Raw genomic sequence first — 14,626 nt, 5'->3', positions numbered from 1 at the left:
CCCAGCCTGGAATGTGCCCCCACCTGGAATCAAACTGGCGGACCCTCCCCGGGGCTCACAGGCCAGTGCTCAATCCACTGAGCTATACCAGCCAGGGCTAGACAGTGCTGCTTAAGAGTGTGCTCTGTGCTCCTCCAGCATTAGCTGGGAATTCACTAGCCCAGCCCACCAGCTGCTTCCCAGGTGGCCACATTATTTGCTCTCCCCCACATTTAAGACTGAGCCCCTCTCCCTGCCCTTAGGTAGCAAAAGGCAAGGGCTGCTTTGGCTTTGGGGTAAAGCAAATGACATCTGCAGTCTGAAATAAGACTTTATTGTATATGTGGGTAGGGTAACCCCCAATCCTTGTGAGGTAGGGAAGCAAGGTTGCAGTGGAAGGCAGCAGGGTGTCACTCTGAGAATGAAGTAGGTGGTGGTTAGTCCCCTGCCAGGCTGCTGCCTGATAGACCCCACACCCCCACCCTCCCAGTAGGAACAGCCCTGGGGTGAGTATCCCTAGCTCCTTTCAGGCAAGGGGACTTTCCATTGCTTGAAAGCGGGGGTTGATAGTGGTTGTGATGGCACTTTTGTAGAGAGGATTGCTGTCCTGGGGAAAAAGGTTGGAAATGATGAGGAAAAGTCTCAGGACTCCATTTTCTAGTCATAAGAGCCAAACTAGAACCTGAGCCAGACCCCAGGACCCTAGGGATATTAGCAGAGGGGTGGGACAGGCCCCATACACCTAGGTGAGGGCGGGGGGTGGCCTCAGTGGGAGGGTCCGCAGAGGGTGAGGGTGGGGGAGGGTTGAGTGAGAAGGCAGAGCAGAGGACCTAACCAAGGGAAGCAAGTAAAACCCAGCCCAGTGGGCTGTGAGGTGGTCTCACCTGCTTCCACTTGAGCTGCTGCCACTCCTTCTCAAAGCGTTTGTATTCTCGGCGGTCATAGATTTCCACAGAGAGCCGGTAAGCCAGGACCAGCCCCAGCCCCACTGCCACGATGCCCCCCACACAGCCTAGTGCAATGGCCCGGGTGTGGTCTGTTCCCTCTGGGGAGGTGAAACAACACAGACTTGTGGGGCAGTCTGCATGCAGCCCCATCCGGCCTCCCCAGCCCTACCTGTCAAAACAAAGGGGACCCAGCAGGGTTATCTTCAGTGCTCAGTTCCTTAGCCTTGTCCAGCAGGCCTATTACCTCCACTTTTGCCTGACTTCACAGCTCTGCTTCAGCCTCTATCCTGGTTCCCAGCCTGAGCTCTGAGGCTCTACTCTTCAAACTTCCAGGGCTCCATTTAGCATATCCAAGGCATCCCAGCCCACTTACTTTCTTGGTGTCTCACTTTCAGCGTGACCTTGCCTCCAACTTCATTCTCCACCAGGAAGAAGAACAGCTGGTTGTCCAGGGTCCTCTCCTTGCACCAGCCATCATCCCGGATAGAGTCCAAAACCAGAGTCACGTTGGCATGGGTACAAGCCATGCTGCAGTTGGTGGCCAGGGGGCCAGTCCCAAAGGCCCCACACTCTGCACAGTCCCTGTCCAGTATACACCAATAATTTACCAATTGGGCAATTGTCATCCACACCATGTGCAGGAAAGCAAGCAGGTGGCAGTGGCTAAGTGAGCCCCACTGTGCCCCTGCTCCCAAAATGCAAGACCTGAGGCCCCACCTGTGTGTCTCACATGGTGTCTTGCAGCCTGGGCACTGATCACATAGGACACCGTAGTAGCCATCCAAGCACTGGCAGCGGTTGCATTTGCAGCGGCCATGCCCACTGCAGAGCCCTCCTTCAGGACTGACACAGCCATCCATGTCCCCACTGCACTCACATGCTGTGCCCGTGCGGTTGGCATGACAGTGACACGTGCCACATCGACAGTGGCCAAAACCTGGGGCAGAGTCATGCACAGGGTGACAACCATATTCCCCACACACAATAGATATCACAGGCATACAGCTGATCTGTCCTGTGCATCCAGTTTCTTCTAAAGTATGTTGGTGCATGCTCCAACTCAATACCAGACTCTCTAATCCCAGCCCTTAGTGCCTGGAAGGTGCTAGAGCATAAATCCCCTTGGAAGAGCCACCCTGACCCAACCCTTCTCCCAAAACTTTCCAAGTACCTCCACAGAGGATGCCCTCATGTCGCTCACAGCTGGCATCGTCACACTCACACAGGCGCCCAGAGCTGTGTCCACTGCAGCTGCAGCGTCCACACTGGCACCGCCCCTTCCCACTGCACAGGGGCCCTGTTCCATTGGGTTCCCGGCACCCAGATTCCAGATCTGGAGAGGACAGCTCAGCCTCAGAGCACTCACAGAGTCGACCCAGGCGTCCTGGAACACAGCTGGGAGGGGAAGGCAGAGGTGGGAAAGGTGGGTCAGACAGTTCAACCATCCCTTGACCTGTCTTTCCTGATCTTACAAGAGTTGGAGGTAGATGAGTTGTTGAAGGGATGTGGGATGTAGTGAAGCACCAAGGAGTAAAAGCAAAGGGAGTCCTGGTGGAGGGGAAGGTATCAGCATATCTGAGAAGGTTCAGCAGATGAAAATCAGGATGCAGTCTAGGGATATCTAGGTAAAACTTGCCCAGAGATGCCAGTAGAAGGATGGAAGAGGAATTCATGGGCTGTATTTGTGGGAAGCCACGTAGGGGAAGGGAAGCAAGAGGCCCTCACCTGCACACCCCGCATTGTAGGTGTCCCTGACCGTAACTGCAGTGGGGAGCTGGGCGCTGGTTGTCACTGCAGTTACAGTCACATAGAGTGTGCAACTCCACAGTCAGCTCCTCTGAAAAGCCAAGAGCTCGGAACCTCAGAAGATGGGGCTCTGGGAGGCAGTTGACAGCTTGGAGAGTAACCAAAAAGTTCACCTGAGGTCAGGGTGAGCAGAAATCAGATGGAGATCACACATGTGCCTGTGTGCGCACACACATACACACCAAACCCACTGATTGTCCAGAACCCCACTCAGTAGTAAGTTAAGGGACAGGGTCATGCTAACACCCATCTCCTAGCAACATGCTTGAGGAAGCCACTCATTAAACCCTTCAGAAAGGGTGGGTGGAGGACTACCCTATGTTTTTGCATTGTTCTCTGTGCCTGTCCGCCATCTTTGTCATGCCTGCCTCACTTTCCCATTCCCATGCCCACTTCCTTCTGCCTGTCTTGACTGGCCTTACCATCTGGTTGATTCGGACATGGTTGCACTGGCCACGGTCCCCAGCCTCACCATCCTTCTTCCCATGACCCCCACACTGAGATTCATAAGACACGTGGACCCCAGGAGGGAGTGGAGAGTGTTCGAGGGTCACAGTAGATGACAGGCTCTGTGGGAAGAGAATGAGTAACAACATGAAGGTAGGACTCCGACCCTACCTCATGCCTTCTGAGCCATTCCAAATTCTGCCAGAACCCACCCTCAGCCCACCTTGGGGTTCCTTCCATTCTACCTACTCTGGAGGTATTTCTGGAGGAAGAACCTACGAGAAACCTGAGGAGAGTACAGGGGCATCCAAGGCCTCTTAACAGTATTTCAATGCAGCTGCGGCAAGGGCCTGCTGGGGGTCAGGGCTGGCCAGGCATGTACACGTTCAGTGGCTATGTTTTCAAATCCCAAATCAGGACATGCAACCTGTGTCCATACAAGGTCTAAGGGGCACTTCTCCTAGACTTTGTCCTGGGGAATTTGATACTGTCTCAGATTTTCTCACCATGGTCTTAGGACATGGCTACTGTCATCAAGAAGCCTGTGGTCTAGTTACAGAGATTAGACCTAAACCCAAGAAACACTTAGGGATTTTTATGGTTCCTTCCATCTATAAAATGCTGTGGTTCTTGTGAAGAATATCTGAATTGTTTATGTTTAATGAAAGCAGGCTCCAGATGTTACATTTTTTATGTACAGACTGACTAGGGGACAAAGCCCTTCTTTTATCTGAGTGGCCTTGGGCAAGTCACTTAGCCTTGTATCTGTGTCCCCATCTCTAAAATAAGGATGGTATAGTTACCAAGCAGGGGTTTTAGTGGGGTCAGATGAGATAGCAAACAGTATGTGCACTTAGGAGAGTGCTTGGCATGTAATAAAAACTCAATCAATATTACTCTCCTTCCTTGCCTAGAGCTGGGCTCTGTTCTCTTCACAAATCAGACACTTAAGATTTCTGAATGTAAGATTGAGTGAGTGAGTGAACTATTTTAATGACAGCCATATGCAAACTGCAAGTAGGAGCTATGGAGTGTTACCTAAAAAGTGAATATTCCCTTTTAGTTCTGCCACCCCTCCTGAGGGTTCCTTCCCACCTTTCCCAGTACCTGCCCTCACCATTCTCCCCCAACCCTGGCCCCTCACATTGTAAGCATCCATGATGAGCTGTACCACATTGCTGGAATTCTCACTCAGCTCCCCCACTGCGGACTTAGGAATCAGCTTACTCAGCTCCTGAATTATAAGGAGTTAAGGGAAATGGTGGGTCACAACTCCAGAGAAATGGGCTTCTGGGGGTCTGGAACGAGGGCATGTAGGGGAGAGGAGAATGGACCTTTGAGGAAGGCTCAGGGTGGGAGGGCCTGACATCCAGACAGCTCTCACCTGGTAGACAGGCAGTGTGGCTCTGGTGACAGCAAAAATGGGCTGGATGTTTGCTGCAGAGAGAGCCTGGGCTACCTGGCCCACAGAGGGGTAGTCCTGGAACAGGGAGCGGGAACAAGGTGAGCACCACAGGTCCTCCATGACACAGCAAGGTGCCCTCAGCCCAGGAAGTCCAGGAACTGGGGTTCCACCAGCTAGAGGAGCCCTGGAGGCTTGGCATGGGAGGGAAGGGTTAGGGAGTCTAACCAGTGAGGGGTGGAACTGCTGGGAAGACAGCAAGGTGGTTACCAGTCAGGAGGATGAGGCTGGGGTGGGGATCCTGGGAGGAAAGGAGGTGTGGCTCAGATGGGGAGGGCCTGGGGGAGGGTGGAGACTCACAAACTCTGGGCTGCGACTATAGAGGCCATCGCTGTCCAAGTGGCAATGCCCATCACTGGGCATGAAAATGCCCGCCAACTTCCCATCCCCAGCTGTGTGGAATGTGTCATCTGAAGTGAACACCAGCAGCCGAGACACATTTCTCCAACCAATCTGCTCCTAGGGTGGGGTGGGGGGGTAGGCTGTGCACTTGGGCATGGCCCTGAGCCACCGCAGCCAGCAAAGTGAGCCAAGGATTTGGGCAGCCTCATTCTGAGTCAGTTTGCCTATACCCCTGCCTCCAGCTCCCCTACTTCTTTTCCCTATGGTGGAAGCCTTCTTGTGAACTGGAAAAACATGCCCCTTCCTCAGGATATTTCACTCCCGTTCACTAGGAGATTGCCAAACTAGATATGCAAACTACAGTGACTGATACAAACCGCACCCCCTAGAAGTGTGTACTGCACAACCATAGGTGGCAGTCTTGGCCCCAAACAGTCCTTCAGATTCAGGTTCCTGCCCCACCTCCTCACCTGGCACAGTGCAGCCTGCAGAATGGCATCAAAGCCACCTTCAGGTGAGTCCAGGTTGCCAGACACACTCTGGAGCCCCACCTCCCGCTCGAAGGCCTCGGCATCCCCAGTCAGAGACAGCACATGGCGAAAGCTGAAGGGCCGCTGGCAGCGCTCCAGCCGGGTGGGGCAGGGGTGGCGAAGCTTGGAGGGCACTGTGCTCACAAAAGGCAGCACCGTTTTGTCCACAAAGGAGCCAAAGCCTGGAAGGGGGGAGGCATGAAAACTGTGCCAGAAGTCGCTGGACAGCAGCAGCGGGATGAAAGGGCCGCTGCTGAGGACTAGGAAGGGAGGAAACCATGGGGAGGAGGGGGATGATCCTGGAGGAGTGATGGGAGCCACGTGGTGCTAGAGGACAGGGGCCCAGTACCTGGCAGGGGCAAAGGGCTGAGTCTACCAGCTCAGGAAAGTGGGGAATGGAGGAAATTAAGAGGAGGGCACAATGAGGGTCAGGCAGGGGGTTCCCAAAAGCTGAGGAAGAAGGTGGGGTATGGGATCTAGTAGCAGCGTGAAGAAAAGGAAGGGATTGTGAACAGAAAAGAGATGAGCACAGAATGTGCAGCCAAGGGACAGTGGCATCAGGGCAGCAATTGAGCTGGTAGGTCCAGGGCACTGTCTGGCCCCTGGGAGCTGTCCAGACTCTTGGCCACAAATGCCCTTCCTGTAAAATGAGTGGTCCTACTGGACAATCTCTCAGATCCCCTCCAGCTCTGACCTAGAAGATGATGTCCTGTTAAAAACTGAGAGGGGGCAGATGGGGCCGTTGTGTGGCCAGGACTTTGGCAGAGGCCAAGGCTGCAGTTGAAGTTAAAGGCAGAGAGAGCTGGCAGGTGGAGGGGCAGCGCTGCGCTCACCGATGCGCACTGAATGGGTGACCTCCTGCAGTCGCACCAGCAAGGCGTGCCCGAGCTGTCGCACAAACTCCAGGTCGTCTTTCATGGAGTAGCTCAGGTCCATGAGGTAGTACAGGTCCACAGGGTATCCTTCTGCACGGAGGAAGCGGACCTGGAGCTGCTGGGGCTCCCCTAGGGGTGGGGGGTGGGGGGAAGCAGGGGATCAGTAGGGCGAGTTCGATCTGCGATCTGTGCCCAGACCTCTGCGCCGACCCTGCTGACCCTCACTCACCCGGACGCAAGGTGACCCGCACCCTCTGCGGTGCCAGCTGGGTGGCCCCCTCGCCCTGGGCACCCTGGCTGAGCGGCTTGTCCTGCAGCACCTCCTGCTGGCCGTGGGGCTCCTCCACCTCCCCAGTGGGGCAACCCCGAGCTAGTAGCTCCTCGCGCCTGGCGCAGCGTCGCTCCTCCGCCTCCCCAGAGGCTGTAAAGTTCTGCACCGCAAGGGTAGTGATTAGGGGTCAGACCGTAGTCCCCTACCCACGCCCCCGCCCCACCAGAAGCACAACTCCAGCCCCGCGCCAAGCCTGCAATACTAGCCACTTCCAACCCTTCCTCTCCTTGATCCCGTCTGATTCCCTCCCCTCCCCTCCCTTGTACAGCTATCCTTGAACTCCTGACCATGTCTTCCTTGTCATAACCCACTTCCTATAGCGCCCTCCCTTCTCCTCCCTTATCTGCACTGCCCTCTTTCCACAGCCACCTGCCTTTTTCCTCCCACTGGGGCCACAGACTGACTTCCTCTTAAAAATCTCAGAGACCTCACTGCCGAGAGAAGAGCAGAGGGGGAGAGAGAGAGGGGGAGAGAGGGGGGAAGAGGGAGAGGGGGAGGTGGGAGAGAGGGAGAGAAGCAAAGGAAAGGAAAAGGAAAGGAAAAAGAAAAAAAAGCAGGAGCCCTGTCTCCTAGTCCAATATCCTCTGCTTGATCAGGCCGAAGTGGGAAGGGGAGCAGGCTAAAACCTACAGTTTCTGGGAAGAGGAAAGGATAGGGACAGAAGAGGAAACATTCCCTTAATATGTCTGGTACCCTGGGACTGGCTGGGAGGCCACAGGGGAAGGAAATGGTTAGAGTGGCTTCTCAGCTGGCCCAGATACCAGCTTCTGGTCTGAGGATTGGGGGAGGCAGACATATACCACACTGTCCCAAGAGCACCTACCTGGCACCTCTGCTCTGTGCCTACTACAGACTAAGTCTTCTGTCCTCTCAGATTCACTATGTGCCTTTCTCCTGGGCCTACTCAACCTCTGTAGCTCTGCCTCCTGGTGAGTTTGCCCTCAACTCTTATCTAACTTTCCATTTTTCTGTGAGTGTTCTATCCCATCTCCATCTCAGGCACTCATTATGTTCTGCCACTCCATGAGCCCTGTCTCTTTAAAGCATAAACAAAGAACATCCTTATTTGACCAGCCAGAGAGATACTCACTCCCCAGGATCCTTCTTGGCCACTGAGGTAGCTCATGCCTTTCACCCAAACCCACACGTTTCTAACTCCTTCCCTTCCACCTTCCCAGTCACAGGCTGATACATACCTAGGAACACACCCACCACCCCCAACACCGGAGCCAGAGACCTAGTCATGCACTTTCTGTTATGAATTAACCCCCAATGTGATGGTATTTGGAAATAGGGCCTCTGGGAAGAACTTAGATGAGGTCATGAGGGTAGAACCCTCATGATGGGGTTAGAGCCTTTATCAGAAGACACAAGAGAGCATATCCGTAGCCCATCTACAAGCCAGGAAGAGAGTTCTCACCAGGAACCAAATCTGCTGACACCTAGGCCTTGAACTTTCTAGCCTCGAGAACCTGATAAATAAATTCCTGTTGTTTAAGCCACCCAGTCAATGATATTTTGTTTCGGCAGTCCAAACTGACACTTTTTCACATGTGTACATGCACACTAGGTCCCTCTACCTATACACAAGAATGAGTTCCAACAAGAACATATTTCCTCCAAGTTCATAGTCACACGTCTTGTCCATATATATACAAATTCACAGTATGTACATAAATGTACATGCATACACACACACAACACAGCCAAGGGTCCTAAGTGCACAAAATCAGTCAGTCTCACACAGGACTGCAGAGTGCAGGCAGGAAGAATCGCACATGTGCCCACACCATCATACATATATATCTCCAGGCCGCACATACCCTGCACATGGTTCAAAGACCACAGGCCCATGTTTACCAGTTGCTTGCACCATGCACAGCTGGGATGTGAGAGGATGCACTTCTGGCAGGAGGGGGCTGGCTGGCAGGATCCTGGCAGGGACTGATCAGAATTCCTCCATTCTGTGGCCTCCCCTGGGAGTGGTATTTTGGCATCCAGTTCACTCTCACTTCTGCTCAGAACCAGCAGGAAAACCAGGACCATTGACAAAGCCACCATGGTCTGCAATAGGATATAAAGGAGGACACAAAGGTCATTATGGAGAACCTCTAAAGGTAGCCTGTGGTTGTCACTCTCAAAACTGTACCTCAACTCTTCATCTCCCCTCAGAGTTTCACTTTCCCCTGTGGATTCAGCAGTTCCTTCAAAATGGCAGGAAGGAGCAAGTACCAAACCATGGTAGGGACCTTGGAGAAGACCTGTCTCTCCTGTGTGCAGACTTCAAGAGGCCAAGGTGGGCAGAATGGCCTAACCAAGAGTCTGGGGACTGGGCCTGGAGGCACTAAGGTCTACACACAGCTCTGTTCTCCAAGATTCCAAGCCAGTGTGGAAATACAGCCAAATAGGAAACAGACCAGATTCTGGTCCTGCTTCAGTCACTCACTGGCTGTATGGCAAGTACTCTCTCTGGGCCTTAGTTTCCACATCTGTAAAGAGAGGGCATTGAATAATCAATTGACAGCTCTTGTAGCTTTTATAATCTTGGATTCTATATAAGGGAAGAGGGTCAGAGGCTCTAAATAAGGGAGGAAGTCAGGGAGTGAGAATGGGAAGAAAGAAAGCTGGAGCAGATGAGGGAGTAGGGAAAGAGGCAGGGAAGGTTATCCGTATTTGACTGACATGGTAGCAAGTAGAATAAAGATTAGGTCACAGGAACTTTCCAAAGTCTGGGATAACAGAGGACGGAAGGGTAGGGGGTGGTAATATTTTCTCTTTACGCAAAGAGCATCTAGAGTGGGAAAACATGACCTCTAGAGAAGGTCATTTTCTGATTTTAAAAAATTTATTAATTCAAAGTTTGAATAGGCAATCCATCGCCATGCTTCAAAAATCAAAAAGTTAAATCCCAATGGCCCCCACCTTTTTGGTTTTTTACAGAAATGGAAAATCTGATTCTAAAATGCACATGAGTTGCATAAATAATGAAACAATCTTGAAAAAGAACAAACTAGGAGGACCCACACCTCCCAATGCCACAAAACAGTGCAGTGCTGGTATTAAGGACATACAGATTCATGGAATGGAATCGAGAGTCCAGAAATAAGCCCGTTCATTTATGGCCAACTAATTTTCAGCAAAGGTGCCAAATTATTCAACAAGGAAAAAACAATCTTCAACAAATGGTGCTGGAATGACTGGATATCCACCTGTAAAATAATGAAGTTGGACTCCTACCTTACAACACATACAAAAATTAACTGAAAATGAATCAAAGGCCTAAAGAAAGTGCTTAAACTATAAACTCTTAGGAGAAGACACAGAGGTAAATCTTCATGATTTTGGACTTGACAATAGATTCTTAGCTATGACATCAGAAGCACAAACAACAAAAGAAAAAATAGATAAATTGGACTTAATCAAAATTTAAAACTTTTCTGCATCAAAGAACACTATAGAGAGAGTGAAATGACAAATCACAGAATGGGAGAAAATATTTGCAAATGAGGTCCCGGCCAGGTAGCTCAATTGGTTACACTGTTGTCCTAATACGCCAAGGTTGTGGGTTTGATCCCTGGTCAGGGCACGTACAAGAAGCAACCAGTGATTGCATAGATAAGTGGGATAACAAGTCAGTGTTTCTCTCTTTCCCTTCCTCTTTCTCTCTCTCTAAAATCAATCAATAAAAAAATTTTGAAAGAAAATATTTGCAAATCATATATCTAATAAATATCCGGAACATATAAAGAACTCTTACAACTCAAAACAAAAAGATAATCCTATTTTTTAAATGGACACAAGATTTAAATAGACATTTCTTTAAAGAAAATAGACAAATGGCCAACAAGCACATAAAAAGATGCTCATCACCATCAGCAGTCAGGGAAATGCAAATCAAAGCCACCATGAGGCAATACTTTAAACTCTCTAGGATGGCTATAATCAAAAAAACAGAAAATATAAGTGCTGATGAGGGTGTAGAGAAAATGGGACTTTTATTGTTGCTGGTGGGAATGTAAAATGGTACAACTACTGTGGAAAACAGTTTGGTGATTCTTTAATAAGTTAAAACATAGAATTAACCTATGACCTTACAATTTCACTCCTAGGTATATTCCTAAAATAATTAAAAACAGCCCTGCCTAGTGTGGCTCAGTGGATTGAGCACCGGCCTGCGAACCAAAGGGTCTCTGGTTCGGTTTCCAGCCAAGGCACATGCCTGGGTTGCGGACCAGGTCCCCGGCTGGGGATGTGTGAGAAACATCAACCACACATTGATGTTTCTCTCTTTCTCTTTCCCTTCCCTTCTCTCTAAAGATCTTTAAAAAAATAATTGAAAACAGGTTTTCAAACAAAAAGTTGTACATGGATGTTGATAGCTAAAAGGTAGAAACAACCCAATGTCCATCAACTGATGAATGGATAAACAAAATGTGGTATATTCATATAATGAAATATTATTTGGCCATAAAAAGGAATGAAATATTGACACATACTGCAATATCGATGAACCTTGAAAACATTATGCTGAGTGAACAAAACCAAGCACAAATGACCATATATTACACAGGTCCATTTATATGAAATAGCCTGTCTAGACAAATTCATAGAGACAGAAAGTAGTTTAGTGGTTCGCAGTTGTGGGGGAGGAGGGAAGGATGGGGAGAAACTGCTTAATGGGTGTTCCATTTGGAGTGAAGAGAGTTCTGAAACTAGGTAGTGTATGGTCACACAGCCTTGTGCGCTTACTTAATGCCACTGAATTGCACACTTAAAACGGTTAAAATGGCAAATCGTATGTGTATTTTACTGTAATAAAAAAATCAAAAGTAGATACGATAGAAGTCTCCCAGTCCTAGCCCTTACCCACCTGTTTCCAAATAAAGAACCATATTTTATTTATATTTTGTTGCTTCTAGTCTCTCTAGAGATTGTTTTACACATATACAAACTAATATGAACATACATATGTGTGTGTGTATATATATGTATATATATGTATATATGTGTATATATATGTATATATATGTATATGTATATGTGTATATATATATATATATATATATATACACATATATATATACTCTTTAAATGGAAGAATCAAATGATAGAATTCTACAATTGGTAAAACGCTTTACACAGTTTTGCATCTTACCTTTTTTTAAACTACTTTTCTTAGGGATCCTGCTACTCAAGGAAATAAAAAAACTTCCTTATTCATTTTTACAGCCATATAATTTTCCATTGCATGAATGTATTGCATTGTAGTCTCTTATGATTGGAATATAAATTATTCCTAATTGTTTACTAGTGTAAATAATGCTGCAGTAAAAATCCTTATATTTATTATTTCACCTGTGTGCAAGTGAATCTGTAGGATAAAGTCCCAGGAGAGGATTTGTAAAGTCAATAAATAGGTATCATTTGTAACATTGCTGAGTATCGCCAACATAACCTCCTCAGGGGGCTGTGCCAGTTTATATCCCCATCAGTGGTGTATGAAAAAGGCCAGCTAACTCTTTGCCACAAGGCATCTGCCTCCTCCTTGCCTGGATCTAGACTTAAACCCTGATACTCTGCACGGAGTGTGGAGAAGGGGTGGGCTGCCAATTTGTTGACCACCCTGTCCTGCTCCCTACCACCTGTAACCTCAGGTGTAGAATGTATATATAACAGAGGCTCCACCCTCCTGTGAGAAGCCAGCCAAGGGCTCAGCCTCATTGTAACCTCAGCCTCGCTTGCTCTGCACGCCTGTGGTCAGGGAGGTTGGAGATGCTGTAGCACAAAGCCCACTTTTGACTCATCTCGCACAGGTGGGGCCCCCATGGTACACTGGTTCCCCAGATAGGACAAACCCAGAAAACTCAAGCCCCACTAGTCTCCTCTAAAGGGAGCCCTGGGACTCCCTGGACAGTCCTCCCCAACCCCCTTCTCCTAATCCCCCACCTCATGTTCTCCCCTTCTTGTGGATACATAACCTGCCACTTCTCTTAATCTGCTGCTTTTCTCTTCAGCACTTTCTTTCACAGTTCTATTTTGCTTCTTTTTCTCTTTGATCCTAGCTACAGAATGGCAGAATCTTCTACTTCAACTCTCTTTCTGTAAACAGAAACTTGAATTCCAGAGTGGTAAGTGACTTACTCAGTCACATAGTGCACTGGAGGCAGGACAGGGGCTGAGACAGGTCAGGCCCCATGCTTGGCTGACCACTTTCCTTCCCTCCAACCCATGCACCATCATCTTCGAGAGTAGGGCCGTCTCCCCAAGTAGCCCCTACCGAATCCCTTTCTCTTTCCTTGCGGGGAGGTCTTCTTTAGTCTCCCTCCTCCGCCTCATGGTTGAGCCCATTCATGGACTCAATTTGGACTGCAATACACACCCTACTATTCCCTCAGCAGCTGAGAAACAGAGCTGCTTCCCAGTCCACCCAGATCTTCCCAAGTCAAACAGATTCCTCTGTGGCGCACTTGGAGTCATCAGGAAGAAAGAGAACTGAGCCACTGGGCTACCGTCCCCCCAGGAGTGTGGGACCTGTGGCTGAGGTGCCACAGAGGAGGCCTGAGCTGAGCAGCACCTCAGACCCCACTGTGAGCTCTTTAAGCAGCAGGGATGGCTGGGGGCTAACACTTGACACAATCCTCTGCACGTGGCAGGCACTCAGATGATAGCACTCATACATTCCCTCGCCTCCTTTTCCTCCCTCCAGCCCTGTTCTTGGGAAACTGATGCAACAGAAGTGGGGGAGAGGAGAGCTTGTGAAACTGGAGGAGGGAACAAGACAGGGCAACTAGGAATGCAGAAAGGAGTTCAGAGCATTTCTCCAGTTTCAACTGATTCCTGAGTGTCTTGGGGTCAGAGCCCTCTCCCCAGGAGGATGGCACCAGCTGGGGCCTGGACTAGTAAAGAGAGGCAGGAGGGCTGGTGCCCTGGTACTCACAGGTGGGAGCAGAGCAGCCTTTCCTCTTGCGGCAGCGGCAGCCTTTGTGTACTGATCTGGGAGGCTGCAGAGGAGGAAGTGACACGCCCGCTGGGGTGGGGGGGACTTGGGGATGGTGGGGGTGACTGATCTAGAAAGTAGAGCAGATAGGGGTAGAACTGGGTCAAGGGAGTTGATGATACAGGGATCTGGAAGATCATCTATTGAGCACCTAATAGGTGCTGGGTGTATCATGATGTAATTAATCTTCAAAGGAACCTCAAGACATAGGTATTACTGTTTCCCCAGTCCCCCTGGTTTTACAGATGTAGAGGTTTAGAGGTAAGGTAGATACTGAGGCTTAGAGGTAAGAAATAAAAACTGCCTAAGGTCACGTTGCTAGTAACTGGCTGGTCTGGGATTCAAATCTAGGTCTGCCTGCCTCCCTGCTCCCCATGATGATCTCTCTACTTCGTTATATAGGAAGATGATAGGAAGGAAGAAATATGGAGGCAGTAGGTACTGTGGAGAGGGGAAGATTAGTGACTATTGTTCATTTTGAAAACCCAGCACCCACTGTACCATTGGGGATGCTTAATACCACTGGCTCTAGAGCCAAATGGCCCCAGTTCAAATCCTGACTCTACAACACTTACTTAGGTAAGTTATTTGCCCTTCCTGTGGCTGTTTTCTCATCTGTCAAGTGGAACTCATAGGATTGTTGAGAATGAGATAATTCATATCAATTGTTTAGAAGAGAACCTGGCACATACTAGGGGCTTGATGAGGGAATCACTGAATGAGAAGTAATGGGGTGAAAAGCGGAGAGGCTTTGAGAAATTCAAGGTCCAGACAGCTGGGAAGTTGAGAGAGGCACAAGGTCAGGCTGAGAGAATGAGACTGGGCCAAGGAGGCACGACAGTATGGGAGCCTGGGAAAGGAGTGGGGGAAGCCGCCTAAGAGAAGCAGGGAGTACTGGATGGCAGTTGGG

At 49.5% G+C, this 14,626-nt stretch overlaps 1 protein-coding gene across 1 annotated transcript; it reads right to left on the bottom strand.

The window, feature by feature from the left end:
• Positions 1-299: 299 nt before the first annotated feature.
• ITGB7 (integrin subunit beta 7) lies at positions 300-13,720 on the bottom strand. Its single transcript, XM_053921457.2, has 15 exons — positions 13,657-13,720; positions 8,580-8,783; positions 6,618-6,819; positions 6,347-6,517; positions 5,454-5,695; positions 4,942-5,100; positions 4,564-4,659; positions 4,324-4,413; positions 3,155-3,301; positions 2,652-2,845; positions 2,098-2,321; positions 1,644-1,863; positions 1,300-1,508; positions 864-1,024; positions 300-586 (listed from the first exon to the last, which is right to left on the bottom strand). Exons 2-15 carry the CDS (start codon positions 8,778-8,780, stop codon positions 506-508), a joined length of 2,397 nt encoding a protein of 798 aa, XP_053777432.1. The 5' UTR covers positions 8,781-8,783; positions 13,657-13,720; the 3' UTR covers positions 300-505.
• Positions 13,721-14,626: the final 906 nt, after the last annotated feature.

Source organism: Desmodus rotundus, chromosome 3 (genome assembly GCF_022682495.2).
Source record: "Desmodus rotundus isolate HL8 chromosome 3, HLdesRot8A.1, whole genome shotgun sequence".
Taxonomy (NCBI): domain Eukaryota; kingdom Metazoa; phylum Chordata; class Mammalia; order Chiroptera; family Phyllostomidae; genus Desmodus; species Desmodus rotundus.
The sequence above is the reverse complement of the archived record's forward strand: the minus strand, read 5'-3'. Positions and strand labels throughout refer to the sequence as shown.

Excerpts from the sequence above, each read along its gene's own strand:
- ITGB7 (XM_053921457.2), bottom strand. The coding sequence starts at position 8,780 with ATGGTGGCTTTGTCAATGGTCCTGGTTTTCCTGCTGGTTCTGAGCAGA. Across the intron at positions 6,820-8,579 it reads GTGCATGGTGCAAGCAACTG|AACTTTACAGCCTCTGGGGA; the intron begins GTAAACATGGGC and ends CTTGCGGTGCAG. Across the intron at positions 4,414-4,563 it reads CCACACTGCCTGTCTACCAG|GAGCTGAGTAAGCTGATTCC; the intron begins GTGAGAGCTGTC and ends CTTATAATTCAG.